The sequence below is a fragment of the Haliotis cracherodii genome, unplaced genomic scaffold, assembly GCF_022045235.1.
Source record: "Haliotis cracherodii isolate W230 unplaced genomic scaffold, xgHalCrac1.p SCAF_11, whole genome shotgun sequence".
In the NCBI taxonomy this organism is placed as follows: domain Eukaryota; kingdom Metazoa; phylum Mollusca; class Gastropoda; order Lepetellida; family Haliotidae; genus Haliotis; species Haliotis cracherodii.
This window is the reverse complement of record NW_027266266.1, coordinates 30,868,682-30,884,690: the sequence shown is the minus strand read 5'-3', so window position 1 is coordinate 30,884,690 and position 16,009 is coordinate 30,868,682. Positions and strand designations below refer to the sequence as shown.

At 37.2% G+C, this 16,009-nt stretch overlaps 1 protein-coding gene across 1 annotated transcript in view; it reads left to right on the top strand.

The window, feature by feature from the left end:
* Positions 1-16,009, top strand: part of LOC139455020 (serine-rich adhesin for platelets-like) — a 342,468-nt gene that overhangs the window by 295,449 nt on the left and 31,010 nt on the right. Inside the window, exons 7-8 of the mRNA XM_071236605.1 lie at positions 485-575; positions 1,206-1,291. Coding sequence (XP_071092706.1) covers positions 485-575; positions 1,206-1,291 — 177 coding nt within the window. The remainder of the gene's footprint in view (positions 1-484; positions 576-1,205; positions 1,292-16,009) is intronic.

The window sequence follows — 16,009 nt, the reverse complement described above, 5'->3', positions numbered from 1 at the left end:
GTTTAAAAGTACGTCGTGCTTTAGCATTTGTTATTTTAACATGATTCAAACTGTCCGCCTTTTTCCTTATCTTTCTAGCTTGTTTGCATGTATTATCAAACCATGGTTTTCGTATGTGTGGGTATGCAGAGGACTTTGGTATCGTTTCATCACCAATGTCATTCAGTTGTTCCGAGAACAACTTGATCGGGTCAGGAGCATTCTCGAAAATGTGACATGTTAATTTGTCAGTAAAGAGAACTTGAAAGAAATATTAAAATTCCACCGTGATGAGGGCGGAACGTCCGATTGGTAAAGGTACTTTAGTATGTTATTTGCTGGAATCATCTATGGCTTCGGCAATTTCGTTTCTTATGTGTCTATTTTGTGAACCTCTTTCGGCCACATTTATGATAGAAAAGGAAGCATTAATGTTAATATCAAGCAGGGCAAACTGGTCGTTCATAAACAACATCATATACTTAACATTACATTTCCCTTACAGTCATCTAAGTGGAACAGCGTTCAGATGGTGTATGATAATAAACAACTACATTGTCAAGTGAACGACCTTTTGGAGCAAAGACCACTTACTGGTAAGATCTCACATTGATAGTTATGTAGAAAGTTTATCTCTCATGTATTATTAGTACACATTAGTTACAGTATTGTACAATGTATATTGATTGTATTTATATAGATCTCTTTCAGTTCCTTATCAATATATATATATATATACACACATATATACACACATATATACACACACACACACACACAAAAACACACACACACACACACACACACACACACATAATCTTCATGTTAGACACTCACTGTCGTGTTGAATGATATGGATGGATAAGGATTTAATACGATTTGTAAACCAGTATCACGGAATGTGTTTGCAAATACACTTCTTTACGGCAATCCAAATCAGTTAACATTAGAAGGTATAAAGTTATGACGGCACCAACTAATCTGTGACAGGTTTCCTGGCAATTAATTTGACGAATAGTAATGGGATAAGAGTGAACTGGGTTGGGTGTTTTTAAAGTGTAGGAAAATACAGATCAAGTTATAATTTTGGATCAGACAATTCAAGTTACCAACATATCGCCTTTTCGTATGTGATCTCGTTGAATATCTTGGATTTTCAAACACGGCATTTAATTTTGTTTCTATATGTTATTTTCCTGTGATTTTTACTGACGTTGTTTTTACAGGGAGTATAAAAACATCAAACGAACCTATGGTAATTGGAGCGTGCGACAGCAGCTTACTGGCTTCATATTATGGTGTTATGGATGATGTAAGTAGTACAGTTTAATGCAGCAATTGCATGCATCATACACATACGTTTAGTGTATGAATGAGTGAGTTTGTGTGAAGGTGGGGTTATCTATATATTCCCTATACTGAGACGGTTTGGAAATAAGAGTGAGTGAGTTCAAACTTAATGTCACAACGGCAATATTTAAGCCATATACTAGCGAAAGTTAAATATCAACTAGAAATATATTTAGACATAAATTAAAACTAGTTTCAGAGCATGTATAATTCAACAACACAATATCAAAGCGGGCCAGAGATCACCAGCAGCCACATTTAGGTCACCATACTAGAAACCGTGGGGAGTTACAATACAGCAGGGTTTACACCTTCCGTTCAGCTGTTCAACCATCAATTCAAATGAATAAATATACTATGATTAAAACTACAGGAATAACAAATTGTGAATGGCGTGGTCTTACGATACCCTCTCAGGGGGACATACTATTTATGGTACTTCATTCCCCGCTGATACAGCCACAAACAATCTCAAGAAAAAATTCTACACAACCAATTTATAAGAAGCAAATATGTACATACAAAGTATCAATTTAATTTCTTTTAATGAAAATATTGATGGAGTGTGTCAGTGTGAGTTAAGATTCAACATCACATTGTCAATGTTTCAGCCATATCGTGACAAGAACGAGCTAATTATTTATTAAATACCTGCTCCCAAAGTGAATAGGTTAAAGAGTTGGAGTTAAACATGACCTACTTGATACACCAAGAGGATTTACACAACCCCTCTCGCTACTGGCGATTGCCAGATAGAGAAACCAAACAGTTAAAACCGACAATCACTTTCCGGTTAAAATGAATGATATAGGACTTGCGTACCCATTTCGGTAAAGCCACTGACAATCTCTGTCAATAAGTCATTCCACCAAGTTAAAAATCATTTACTTTTTACAATACATATTTCTATCAAAAGTTATCAATTAACTCAATTTACTTTTTTTTTTAAATAATTAAACGAGAACTTAAAATGACAAATAACCTCTTCAAATCTGGACTGAAACCCAAGTGGTTGTCGCCTTTTCTTGTTTATTTTAATGTCTTTTATTAATACGTACTGTCCCATTTCTAAAATCTAATTGCAGGTTTAAACTCCCTGCCAATAAAGGACAGTAAAACAGTGAGTTACGCATCAAGGTTTCTGTATAATACAAACCCGGGTGCCGTTGTAGAAAGCGATCGTAGAGCTAAGGGGCTCAAAACTCTCATACTTTAACACAGACTTACGACAGTAGTGGCGCTAAGGTTGTTATGTACAACCTCACCCAGATCAATAGTAAAACATATCATTTTCAGTAGATTATTTAGTAGAAATTAAAACCAGGCTTTTAGGCCACCAGCAACCAAGCCTAGACCACCTAACTTATTGATTATACCTACTGTATGATTCCCCAGAAGGATGTATGCCATCACTTTTGTCACCAGTGTTTATTTGGAATGCTAATGAATCCTTTTAAAACAAACTGTAATCAAGGAATGAAAACACTATTCGATGTTAAATACTTCCATTTGGATTGGCTCACGTGCCTCTGTCAGGGGGACAATACTTTTACACTCCTTTAACACCCTGCGTTGCACCGCCATCACAAATCTCAGTTGCTGATAATATCACATTAATCTAAAACACAATTTAAGCATTCAAACATTTTCAAATAAGTATATTTCTTTTAAGAAGGTTGAATGATAGTAATTATCCTTTGTGAAAGAAGAATCAAAACAGGCAAGCAAAATATGCGTCACTGTGATGCTCTCATCACAAGAGACACAGAACGGAGGATACTCACCCTTCAATAACTATTCATGGGGATAACGACTTGGCCAATGCGACTCGCAACACAAATTTGTCATGTTATGACAGGCAACCAACCCTTGTAGGTGTAACCTAATTTTGGTTTATCTTTAAGTTTAGTTGTATCTTCTTGGGTGTCCCGTTTTCTCTGCCTCAAACAGCGAACATGATGACAGACTGATTTATAAAGAGCCGATTCAGTTGAAGCATCAGCTGGTGGCCATGGGTTACCAGCAATACCAACATGACTAAGTCACCAACAAAGGACGATGTAGGTGCCAGTGGCAAGAATATTGTGTAATTCTAAAATATCCAAAAAGTAGTGTATGAATCGAGTTGACATTCTGAAGTGCATGTAGTTATGATAAGGAATCAGAGGAAATGATGAAGTGTTTGCATGTATTTTGTTTCTGAATATATTCCGACACTGTTTGAACAAACTTGCCTTCGGTAATAAATATCGAACTATTTTCTGGTAATCTGGAAGAAATAGTTTTTGATCAAATCACAGTGGCACTGACAACATTGCAACCATCCTCAGATCCATCAGTGAAGATCGACCGGTGAGGATCTATTTAGCTCTCATTGCAGGACGATTAACTGCAGCTGGTTTGTAGCACAGTTTTAAAACTTAGTGGTAGGTCTACTCCTGGTTTGACTAATTGCCAAGGTTGTGTAGACATTAAAGATCAATATTTGCTGTTGTATTAGGGTTTGTTCTGAACCCCAAACCAGCTCAGTTTGAAATACTTCCAAGAAGGGAAGATGCGAAATTTTATTTTAATTTAGAGATACATTGTAATGCAAGTTTTAAACGACGTTGTTTAAGAGTGAGTGAGTTAAGATTTAACGTCACATCGGCAGTTTTTCAGCCATATCGTGACGAGAAGTACATTAATAATACAAATATTTAGACGAAATAAAAACCTGTCAACGCAGGACAGTAAAATAACTAGATTTTTCACAGATTATATCTAAAACTAGTAGTTAGCCATAAAAATATAACACCATACGTAACAATACAAGATAAAAACGAGCTATAGATCGCCAGCAGCTGAACAGAGATCACCATGCTAGGGTCCATGGGGACGTACAGTACCCTTGCTACCTGCATGGACCCAAGCCGGATTTACATCATCCCTTCAGCTGTTGGCGATTATTGACAAATTTAGCAAACATTCAAATAACACATATGCTACGATTAACTGTGAGTTATAATTTTAGACGTGACTATCAATAGTTAAGCATCATCAATACAATTGAACTTATATAAAAACCTGCCAACGAAGGACAGTAAAATTACTAGGCTTATCACAGAAAAAGATATAAAACTAGTCCGGAATCATTAAAAAGAAAAGCACTATATATAACGATACAAGATAAAAACGGGCTATAGATCGCCAGCAATTGAAGGTAGATCACCATACTAGGGACCATGGGGACTTACAGTACTTTTGCTTCCTGCATGGACCCCAGCAGGATTTACATCATCCCTTCAAGTGTTGGCGATTATTGGCAGAGTACGCCTAACACATTAAAATGACACATATTCTACGATTAAAAACGTGGTAGTTCTAAATTTACTTTGAATGTGGAACTTGCGTATCCTCTCATGGGGACAATAATTTTACTGTACCTTAACCCCCTTCGAGGATACATCCACTAACAATCGCAGTTGTTAATTTAATATACCAATTTCAAAACATTGTATTTATACAAAACATATCAATTAAAAGTTTTCAAACAATTGAATATCCTTTAAAAAAGCTATGATTAAACGAGAATTAATACTGGTAAAAAGATCCTTTAAAGAAGATGATTTGAAATATTGTTCCCTTGTGATGGCAAAATCGATACAGTCAAGCAGGACATGCCTGACCGTGATTCTTTCATCACAAGGGACACAAAATGGAGGATCCTCACCATTCAATAAATATTCATGAGTATATCTACTATGGCCAATATGACATCGTCGCATAATGACCTCTTCAAATCTTGACTGACAACCCAAGTAGGTGCAACCGATATTTGATTTAATTTCATGTAATTTATTGATACCTACTTGGGCGTCCCACTTCTTTTGCATCAGATTACGAATATAAGATCTGATTACAGGTTTATAATCAGTGTATGGGATAGGAAGTGGAGTGACAGATTTGTTGAGTGCTGCTTTTGCTGCAGCATCAGCCATTGTGTTGCCATTAATGCCCACATGACTGGGCAACCAACAAAAGACGATGTCGTATTGGCCAGTAGCAAGTTCATTAAATAATTCAATAATTTTGATTAAAACTGGATGTTGACATGATATATTATGGATAACCTGCAGGCAAGAAAGAGAATCGGAAAATATGATAAATTTCTTATATTTTGACTGTTTACTGATATATTGTAAAGCTGTTAAAATGGCATTGGCCTCTGCTGTGAAAATAAAACTATTATGGGGTAACCTGGATGAGATAGTCCTGGATCCATCTGTAAATATAGATTTGTAAGTATTGTATGTGTTTCTTAATTCATTATATTTTTGTTGATAAAAAAGTTGGTTTGTTTCCGATTTCTTTAATTTAGTTAAAAAAGCCAGAGGTGGATCTGACATTAACTGCAAAGGTGGAGAAGACAAAAGCTGCGTGGGGGCTATATTTTCCAAGATTAATTTTAGCGGCTGAAATATCACATTGAAGTCTTATTACAAGTGGGGGGAGAACGGATTATTTTTTATTATATAGATTTTCATATAGGGGGTTAAAAACACAGTCATATGCTAGATTCGAGTTATTAGAGCGTAATTTAGAGACATACTGTAAGGATAATTTATTTCAACGTACAGACTGTGAATAGGAGAAGTTCGGAAAGATCCAAGACATAGTCTTAGACCTTGATGATGGATAGTATCCAAAAGTTTAAGGTTGTTTTTGCAGGCTCCACCATGGATGATGGAGCCATAATCCAGTTTAGAGCGAATTAGTGCTCTGTATAATTGGAGTAGGGTTTTCTGATCCCCTTCCCCACTTGGAATTTGAAACAACTTTCAGTAGGTCAAGGGCCTTCAGGCATTTATTTTTCAAATATTTTATGTGTGGTAAAAAGGTTAAATGGCGATTAAAAATAATACCAAGGAACTTAGCCTCTTTTACAACTTTAATTGGAGTGCTATCTAAAACTAGATCAGGGTCTTTTTGAGGTTTGTATTTCCTACAAAAATGTATACAATTTGTTTTCGATTTTGAAAACTAATAACCATTTTCCAACGACCATTTATTTATCTTATTTAGATACATTTGTTACCTCCATATCAAAAGGCCCAAAGGAGTTATGGACAGGCACCTCTGAAGGAGAGGGTGTCCTAAGATGTTGTCTGTTTAGTTTTATTCTTTCTGTCTTTGTCATGTGAACATTTCCTGGTTTTTCAATGATTGGTAAAGATTGTGATTCATTCTGTGATTCTGAAGATGATGTACTGGGCTGACAATCTGATCTGGTTTAACAGAGTGAACCCATGTCAACTCAGTCTGACATTCTATGGATGAAGTGGCAACAGAACGAGATACTGCAGGAAAATACGTTAAAGTTGATGGCAACTGATTAGCTACTTGCATTTTGGCTTCCAGATATGTAATATTGTTGTGATGTTTCAGTTTTAATATCTGCGATTCAGTTTTCCTTAGTGGACAGGACTTTGACCGTACTTTATGTTGGCCATTATAGTTTGCACACTTGACGTCTTCCCTACATTCATTGCTGTCATGTTGACCACAACAACGCTGGCAAACCTTTTGTCCATTACAGGTTTTGGAACCATGACCAAATTTTTGTCAAGTATAACATCGGAGTGGACTGGGGACATACACCTCCACTCCGATATTAACATTACCAGCTTTAATTGAACGAGGAATATTTGGTCGATCAAAAGTGAAGAGATAAGTGTTTGGGATTGATAACACCATCGACCTTTCTGGTGAAACGTTTCACAGCTGTAACTGCTTTATCTTTCAATTCTGAAACAATTTCCTGTTCGGACCTGTCAGAAAGGCATCGAGCTCTGTCACGAACAATGCCTCGACTTGAGTTTAGAGTCTTGTGTGCTTAAACAACAACCTCAACATTGGTAAACTGATTGATCGACAAGAGATCACTCCACAAGAATAGAATCACTACGGAGACGAGTGACATTTTTCACTTCCCCACAATCTCCGTTAATAGCTTTAGAAATAGCAAACGGATTTAATTGTAAAGGTAGTTTGCCCGCAGCTTCGATCACCAGGAATCGGGCCCATGAATCATATTTGTTGGGAATGACCCCGGAATCATCATCTTCAAGACGTTGTTTTTTTGTCATTGCAAATTGAACCAGGTAGTTGGGTAGACATGGTGAAAGAAAAGTGTTTCAGCATACCTGCTCCCCACCAACCATGGAGTGTCAACAATGACAGTGTTGTAGCGCATCGGATTTCCAGCATGAAAACACGAGGGATACAGGGATGTTATACTCCAGCAAATATAACTTGAATAGCTATATTTGTCTACCAGTTGTAGTGCCAGGCTGGTTCAGTCCATGACAAGCAAATGGAGACATATAGAATACAGAGGTCAACATCATCAGATTGGCCCATGAGCCACTGCCTTTTTGGCGTAAGGCTCTAGGCAATTTATTCCATCCAAAATTGTGATATCATACAAGTAATACATGACCAAGACAGTCTTACAGTGTGCATTGTGCATCTACAATATTACGCACAGGGCTTGGCGTGACCAGCCGATTGATAGAACCGGGCCCATTCGACCACCCGTCTAGGTGAAGTTAGGGTCGAGGTGGTGTGTTTGGCAAAAGGAACACCGGTTCCTGGTTCCAGTGCCCTCAACCACCAGACTCCCTTCCTCCACCGACACAGGGGCGCAACCCACGGCAAACAGGTTGCCCAATTCGGTCGCCTTTTACGACCAGCAATGGGGGGCTGTGGAAACATTCTGCCCCAGTTCCACACGGGGGAAGAGTTATTAGCGTTACCCAGCACTCACCACGAGGAGGTTGCTCTTCACGAGTGCCAAGGGCTCAAAGAGTAAATGCGATGTTCAATGTAAGACGGATTGCAACTGCTTGAAGATTAGTATTTAGATGGACACCCCAATGAATGACAATCAGGCTGACTAAAATAAGACAGCCTGCAGTCGCTTTTTCATCCGGTGAAGAAAACGAATGATGACAGTTGCACTGTCACAGATCAAATGTGTCTGTTTGTTGAAGATATATATTTTGGGGATATGTGTCAACATGTACGACCACGAGTGTGACCACAAGTGCTCATGTGAGGGCATACTTACATATCAATACCTGTTGCAGAGTTGCACATGACCTGTGAGTGCCTTTGACACTCCCTCAGTTTGGTTTTTCTTTATGGAACATTATTTGATTTCATAGTTTTGGGGGTTGTTTATGTTGACGTTGATGTGGATGCTATCTGGGTGGATTTGTGAGTTGTAACTTTCTTTGTTTCATGTTAGAGAGTTTCGATTTCAGTAACTTGCTTGTGTGTGTTTCCAACTGTCCAACTGTTTTAACGGTTTTAATGACAGAAGCAAAAGAATGTCCAGTTGTGGTAGCAAATGCGACTAATTTTGCTCTTAGCTCATGTTTTGATCATATTTAATATTTTGGACAATGGATTGAAACTTATATCCACTGCAGTCAGTTGCGGAGTGAGTGAGTGAGTTTATTTTAAACGTCACTTCGACAATATTTCAGCCATATCGTGACGAGTTATTATATAATATTATCACATATATTTAGACCAAATACAAATCGATAAACAGTAAAATAACTAGAATATCACAGATTATTCGTTAAAACTAGCATACAAACATAAAAAGAAAATACTATATGTCATAATACATTATAAAAATGAGTTATAGATCACCAGGAACCATACCAGGGGCCATTGGGACTTCTGCTACCTACACGGTACCCCAGCAGGATTTAGACAATCCCCCTGGTCAATGGCCATGGTCAGAAAAATTAGCAAAACAGTTAAAAATCAACAAAAATACTACGATTAAAATCAAAGAGAAAATTAAAAATACTTTGAATGCCTTACGTACCCTCTCAGGGGAACAATTGTTTTACGATACTTCAAACCCCCTGTGAAGATACAACCACTAACAATCTCAGTTATGAATTCATTCTTCCAAATTAAAACTTACTAACATTATATATTATAATCAAAATGTGTCTATTAATTCTCTTTCTTTAAAAAAAAACGATGATTAAATTAGCACTGATTTGACTTAAAGATCTTTTTGGGGTGTAATTTTGAAATACTTAACCCTTGTGATGGAAAAGTGCAAAGCAAGACATGCTTGACCGTGATTCTTTCATCACAAGGGATACAGAATGGAGGATCCTCACCTTTGAATATATATCCATTTGTATAACTGCTATGGCCAATACGACATCGTTGCATAATGACCTCTTCAAATCTGGACTGAAAGCCCAAGTAGGTGTAGCCAATAGTTGGTTTTATTTCGTGTAATTTATTGATACCTACTTGGGTGTCCAACTTGTTTTGCATCAGATCTCGGATGTAACATCAAATTACAGGTTTGATATCGCTGTATGGGATAAGAAGTGGGGTCACAAATTTGAGTGCTGCTTTTGCTGAAGCGTTGGCCCAGTGATTCCAACATGGCTGCGTAACCAATAGAAAACGATGTCGTCTTGGCCAGTAGCAAGATCATTAAACAAATCAATAATTTCTATTGAAAGGGGATGTGTGGAAGACATGTTTTTAGTAGCCTGAAGGCAAGAAAGAGAATCTGAACAAAAGATGAACTCTTTATGTTTTGTTTGGCTGTTGATATACTTTCGTGCTGTTAAAATAGCACTTGCTTCTGCTGTGAAAATAGAACACTTATATGTAATTTGGTTCAGATAGTTGTGAATCCAATGACGGTGGCGCTGGCAACAGCATCACCATCCTTTGATCCGTCTGTAAATATAGATTTGTAAGTATCATACGTGCTTTGTAATTCATGATATTGCTGTTGATAGATTAGTTGATTTTGTGTCGGATTTCTTGAGTTTAGTTAATGTAAGGCCCACTTCTGTCTTCACTAACTGCCATGGTGGAGAAGTGAAAAGCCGAGTGGGGGCTATGTTTGGAGATTAATTTGCACAGCAGAAACATCAGATTGTATTCTTTTTCCAAGTGATGGAATAAGAGATGTCTTGTTATTATAGAGAATTTTGTAAAGAAGATTAAAAGTGTAGTCATATACTGGATTTTTATTTAGTAGAACCTAATTTAGAGATATACTGCAACGATAATTTAATGCGACATAAACTGTGAAAAGCTTAAGTTCGGAAGGCTCCAAAGACAAAGCTTCAGGCCTTGGTGATGAACGGTAACTAATAATTTAAAATTGCTTCTACAAGCCCCATCGTTAGATGGTGGAGCCTTAATCAAGTTTAGAACGGATAAGAACTCTGTATAGTTGGACAGCGGAAGGGATGATGTAAATCCGGCTGGGGTCCATGCAGGTAGCAAAAGTACTGTAAGTCCCCATGGACCCTAGAATGCTGATCTACCTTCAGCTGCTGGCGATCTATAGCCCTTTTTTTTTATCTTGTACCGTTATATATAGTGATATCTTTTATAGTTGTATGCTAGTTTTAATTAATAATCTGTGATATTCTAGTAATTTTACTGTCCATCGATCTCAGGTTTTAATTTAGTTAAAACATATGCATTAATAGGTGAAATTTCTCGTCACGATATGGCTGAAATATTGCCGATGTGACTTAAAGCTTTAACTCACTGTATAGTTGGATGAGGGTTTTCCCCTCCCCACTTAGAATTAGAGACAGCTTTTAACAAATCTAGGCCCTTCAGACATATATTCTTTGAGTATTGAATGTGGAGAAGAAAGGTCAAAATGATGATCAAATTATGCCTGAAACATTGGCGTCATGTACATCCTTTATCTAATATTAGTTCTGGGTCTTTGTGAGGTTTACAAACATGAATACAGTTTGTTTAAGGCATTTTAAATCCATTTTCTGAAGACAATTTATGAATTGTAATTAAATAAAGTCGCAGTTGCCTTTCAATAGTATTGATGCTTTTTCCACGACAAGAAATGTTAAAATCATCCACAAACAGCCATCCGTCAATCAAGTCACTTAAAACTTTTGAAAGACTATATATTTAAAGAACTGACTGTGTATTTTTTTCGGTTCATTTAGGTATGAATCGAAAAACCGATGGGCAAACTGTATGAATCCGCGTAAAATACACAGTCAATGCTTATAATTAAATTCGACAACGAAAATATGTTTTATCGTCAATAGTTTAACAAAAAACAGGTGTATATATCAAAGCAGACCCAAATTACGAGATTGATAAACATTCCAGGTGTAGGAATACATACTGTGGTGTAACATGAATCAGGTGACAGCTTCATTTATGCACAAAACTTGACACGCCTACACACCTAGTAGCCAATCAACGGAGAATAGGATCAAAACAATGTTAATAGGACCTGTCAATCAAGACAAGAGGCGAGAAGCACTGCAAAAGTGAGACTGTAACAAGCCGGAACAGATATGTCCGGGAGAAGGCGGCTGTTTCAAATGACATGGTCAGTTAGAGCCAGATTCGAACATTAGTTCCCTGAGCCTGCATGTTTGCATTCCTTCTCGGCCTCAAAGGGTAGTTTGGACAATGAATGGGCATGTATATCGCTAAATGTCCTGTGCATGACGATAAACGTGAGCAGAAAGTGAATACTCACGACTGTAATATTGGGATGCCCCGACATTCTGCAATAATAAAAGTAGCGCGCCTCGTTGGGCGTGGCTTAATTTCTTACATTCATTGGGAAATGAATGCAATAACATGTGACCAATTCAGCTAATCAGAATGCAGGAATTTCAATGAACAGAAAGAAAATGTAATTATTTTTATACTAAATAAAGTGACAGACAAAATACTGCCTTGCGGGACACCCTGATCCTGATTATAATGTTCAGACAGGGTAGAACCCATGCGGTGAAATTGCCTGTCAATTAAAATCTCGTAAATGAATTGAGGTATCCAGAATCATGTAAATCTTTTGAAATACCATGTTTCCATGTAGTGTCGTATGCTTTTTCGAGATCGAAAAAGATAGACACTTCATGTTGTTTATTATCCCCCGCCCAACAAAGTTGGCGGGGGATATAGAAACGGGCTCCCTCCGTCCCTCCGTCCGTCCGTCCGTCCGTCCGTACGTCACGTTTCCGGAGCATAACTCATAAACCGTTCAATATTTTTTCATTAAACTTTGCAGGTCTGTCAGGTACATGCTGAACTGGTGCCTTTTGCTATTTAAAAAGTTTAGAAATTTTATTTTTTTACGTTTCGTTGGCAGTAAGATGGACCTTGTTTTTACAATTTCAATGACAAGTTCCACCTCGGTTAAAAAAGGTTAGGGTTTGTTTAGATTATATTATGTCATAAATTCTGCAACAGGTGCGGGGGATATAGCCACGTTAGTAGCAAACTCTTGTTTATCATTGCATTTATAACAAATGGTTCGATGGTACTTCTGTTTTTTTCTGGAAACCACATTGTATCTTAGTACTTGTTGGTCTCTTAGGAATAAACTAGTCGATTATCTATCATGCGTTCTATGGTTTTGCAATCTCAGCTTGTCAATGATACTGGTCGATAATTTGGAGGGTCTGTATGATCTCGCCAAGGTTTGGGTATTTGGATAACTACAGCATAACGCCATGAAGGAGGACATTTCCCAGACATCCAAATTTGATCACAGATAGTAAATATTGTATCTGAAGATGATTCAGGTAAGTGTTTCAGGGATTGAAAATGAATGTTATCAGCTCCAGTAGCAGTATAGCGAGCTTGTTAAAGTAACCAGCTCTTATGTGAGTGAGTGAGAGTTATTTTTTAACGTCACATGGGCAATATTTCAGCCATATCGTGACGAGAAGTTACATTTATGATACATTTATGATACATTTATTTAAACTGAATAAAAAGCCGTCAACGAAGGACAGTAGAATAACTAGAATATCACAGACTTGATTTAAAACTAGTTGAGACTATTAAAAGGCAGTAAGCATTAATGAACACCACAATGTAAAAATGGGCTAGAAATCGTCAGCAACTGAAGGGAGATCACCATACTGGCGACAATGGGGACTTACAGTACTTTTGCTTCCTGCATGGACACCGGCAGGATTTAAATCATCTCTTCAGTCACTGGCGACAGTGTACCAGTTAAGCCTTAGATTAAAAGAACGAAGATACTACGTTTAAAAGAGTGGTGTGCAGAAAAATACTTCGAATGATATGGGACTTACATACCCTCTTAGGGGGACAATAATTTTACGCTACTTCAACCCCCCTCAAGGGAACAGCCACTAACAATCTAAGTTATGAATTTCGCACTACCAATATTTAAAACAATACATTGAACACAAGTTATATTTCCTTTAAAAAACATAATATTAAACGAGAATTAACATCATTAAAGAGGTCCTTAATTGTTTTTACATTGAAATATTTATCCCTTGTGATGGAAAAATCAACACAGTCAAGCAGGACATGCTTGACTGCGATTCTTTCATCACAAGGGATACAAAACGGAGGATCCTCGCCTTTTAGTAAATATTCATGAGTATATATCTGCTGTGGCCAATTCGACATCGTCGTAAAATGACCTCTTCAAATCTGGACTGACAGCCCAAGAAGGTATAACCGATATTTGGCTTAATTTGATGTAATTTATTGATACCTACTTGGGTGTCCCACTTCTTTTGCATAAGATCTCTGATGTAACATCTGATCACAGGTTTGTAATCACTGTATGGAATTAGAAGTGGTGTCACAGATTTGTTGAGTGCTGCTTTAGCTGCAGCATCACCCACTGTGTTGCCTTTTATGCCCACATGACTGGGCAACCAACAAAAGACGATGTCGTATTGGCCAGTTGAAAGATCATTATAAAGTTCTAAAATGTTTAAAATAATTGGATGATTAGAAGAGACGTTTTTCAGTGCCTGAAGGCAAGATAGAGAATCAGAAAAGATTATAAATTGTTTATATGCAGACTGTTTCTGAATGTATAACAAGGCTATAAGGATAGCATTGGCCTCAGCAGTGAAAATAGAGCTATTTTTGCCACCGTCCTTGGATCCATCAGTAAAGATTGAACGGTGTGTATCGTATTAAGATCTTAATTGTAAATATTCCTGTTGATATACTAGTTGATTAGTGTCAGATTTAATAAAACGAGCGAGAGAAATGTCTACGTCCGGCCTCACCAACTGCCAGGGAGGAGAAGACAAAAGACGATAAGGAGAGATAATATCCGGATCTAAATTTGCAGCATGAAAATGAAATTTGATCCGAAATCCAAGTGGTGGAACCAGCTTTGGCTTCTTCAGAAACATCTCTTCAAATAGGGGATGAAAAACGGAATCATAAGCAGGATTGGAGGGATTGGAACGTAATTTAGTAACATACTGGAGAGACAATTTAATACGGCATTGTTTCAAAGAGGGTTCATCAGCCTCGACATAGAGGCTGTCAACAGGAGAAGTTCTAAATGCACCAAGGCACAGTCTTAGTCCTTGATGGTGGATTGAATCAAAGCTTTTTTAAATTACTCTTGCAAGCTCCAGCATACACAATGGAGCCATAGTCTAGCTTAGAGCGAATTAAAGATCAATATAAGTGAAGAAGGGTTTTCTGATTCCCTTGCCATTTTGAATTGGAGACAACTTTCAATAAATCTAGTGCCTTCAGGCATTTAGTCTTTAAATATTTGATATGTGGCAGAAACGTCAAATGGTGGTCGAAAATTAATCCCAAAAATTTGGCTTCCTTTACAACCTTAATTGGAGTGCCATCTAAAAAGAAATCTGGGTCGTTATGGGGTTTATATTTCCGACAGAAATGTATACAATTGGTTTTGGTCTGTGAAAACCTAAATCCATTCTCAAAACACCATTTATGAATTTTATTTAGACACAACTGTAACTGTCTTTCAATGGTATGCATATCATCCACAAACAATGACCCATCAATGGAGTCATTTAATACCTTAGATAAGCTATTTATTTTTATGCTAAACAAGGTAACGGACAAAATACTGACTTGTGGAACCCCCTGATCCTGATTATAATGATCAGACAGGGTTGATCCAACACGAACTTGAAATTGTCTGTCCGTTAAAAACTGTGATACAAATTGAGGCAAGCGGCCTCTTAAACCAAAGTCATGTAAATCTTCCAAAATACCATGCTTCCAAGTCGTATCATAAGCTTTTTCAAGGTCGAAAAAGATAGATACAGCATGTTGTTTATGTACAAAAGCATATTAATCAATGATTCTAAACGAACCAAATGATCAATTGTACTTCGAAACCGCATTGGATATTACTAATCAGATTTTTGGTTTCTAAAAACCAAACTAACCGATTATTTACCATGCGCTCCATGGTTTTACACACACAGATAGTTAGTGATATTGGTCTATAATTTGATGCATCAGTATGGTCCCTACCAGGTTTAGGTATGGGAATAACGATTGCATTATGCCACGAAGTAGGAAAATTTCCTGATGTCCAAATGTTATCAAATAGAGTAAGTAGTGTCTCTAAACATGAATCAGGCAAATGCTTCAAAAGCTGATAATGAATATTATCAGCTCCTGTCGCAGTATCATGCGCTTGACCTAATGCAGTATTTAGCTCATGGAGCGAAAATAACTGATTGTAATCTTCTCCATTGTGAGAAGTAAAGTCAACCCTCCTCTTTTCCTCTTGTTTCTGATATTTTTGAAACTTAGGATCATAGTTTGCTGAAGAAGAGTGTTTGGCAAGCGTTTC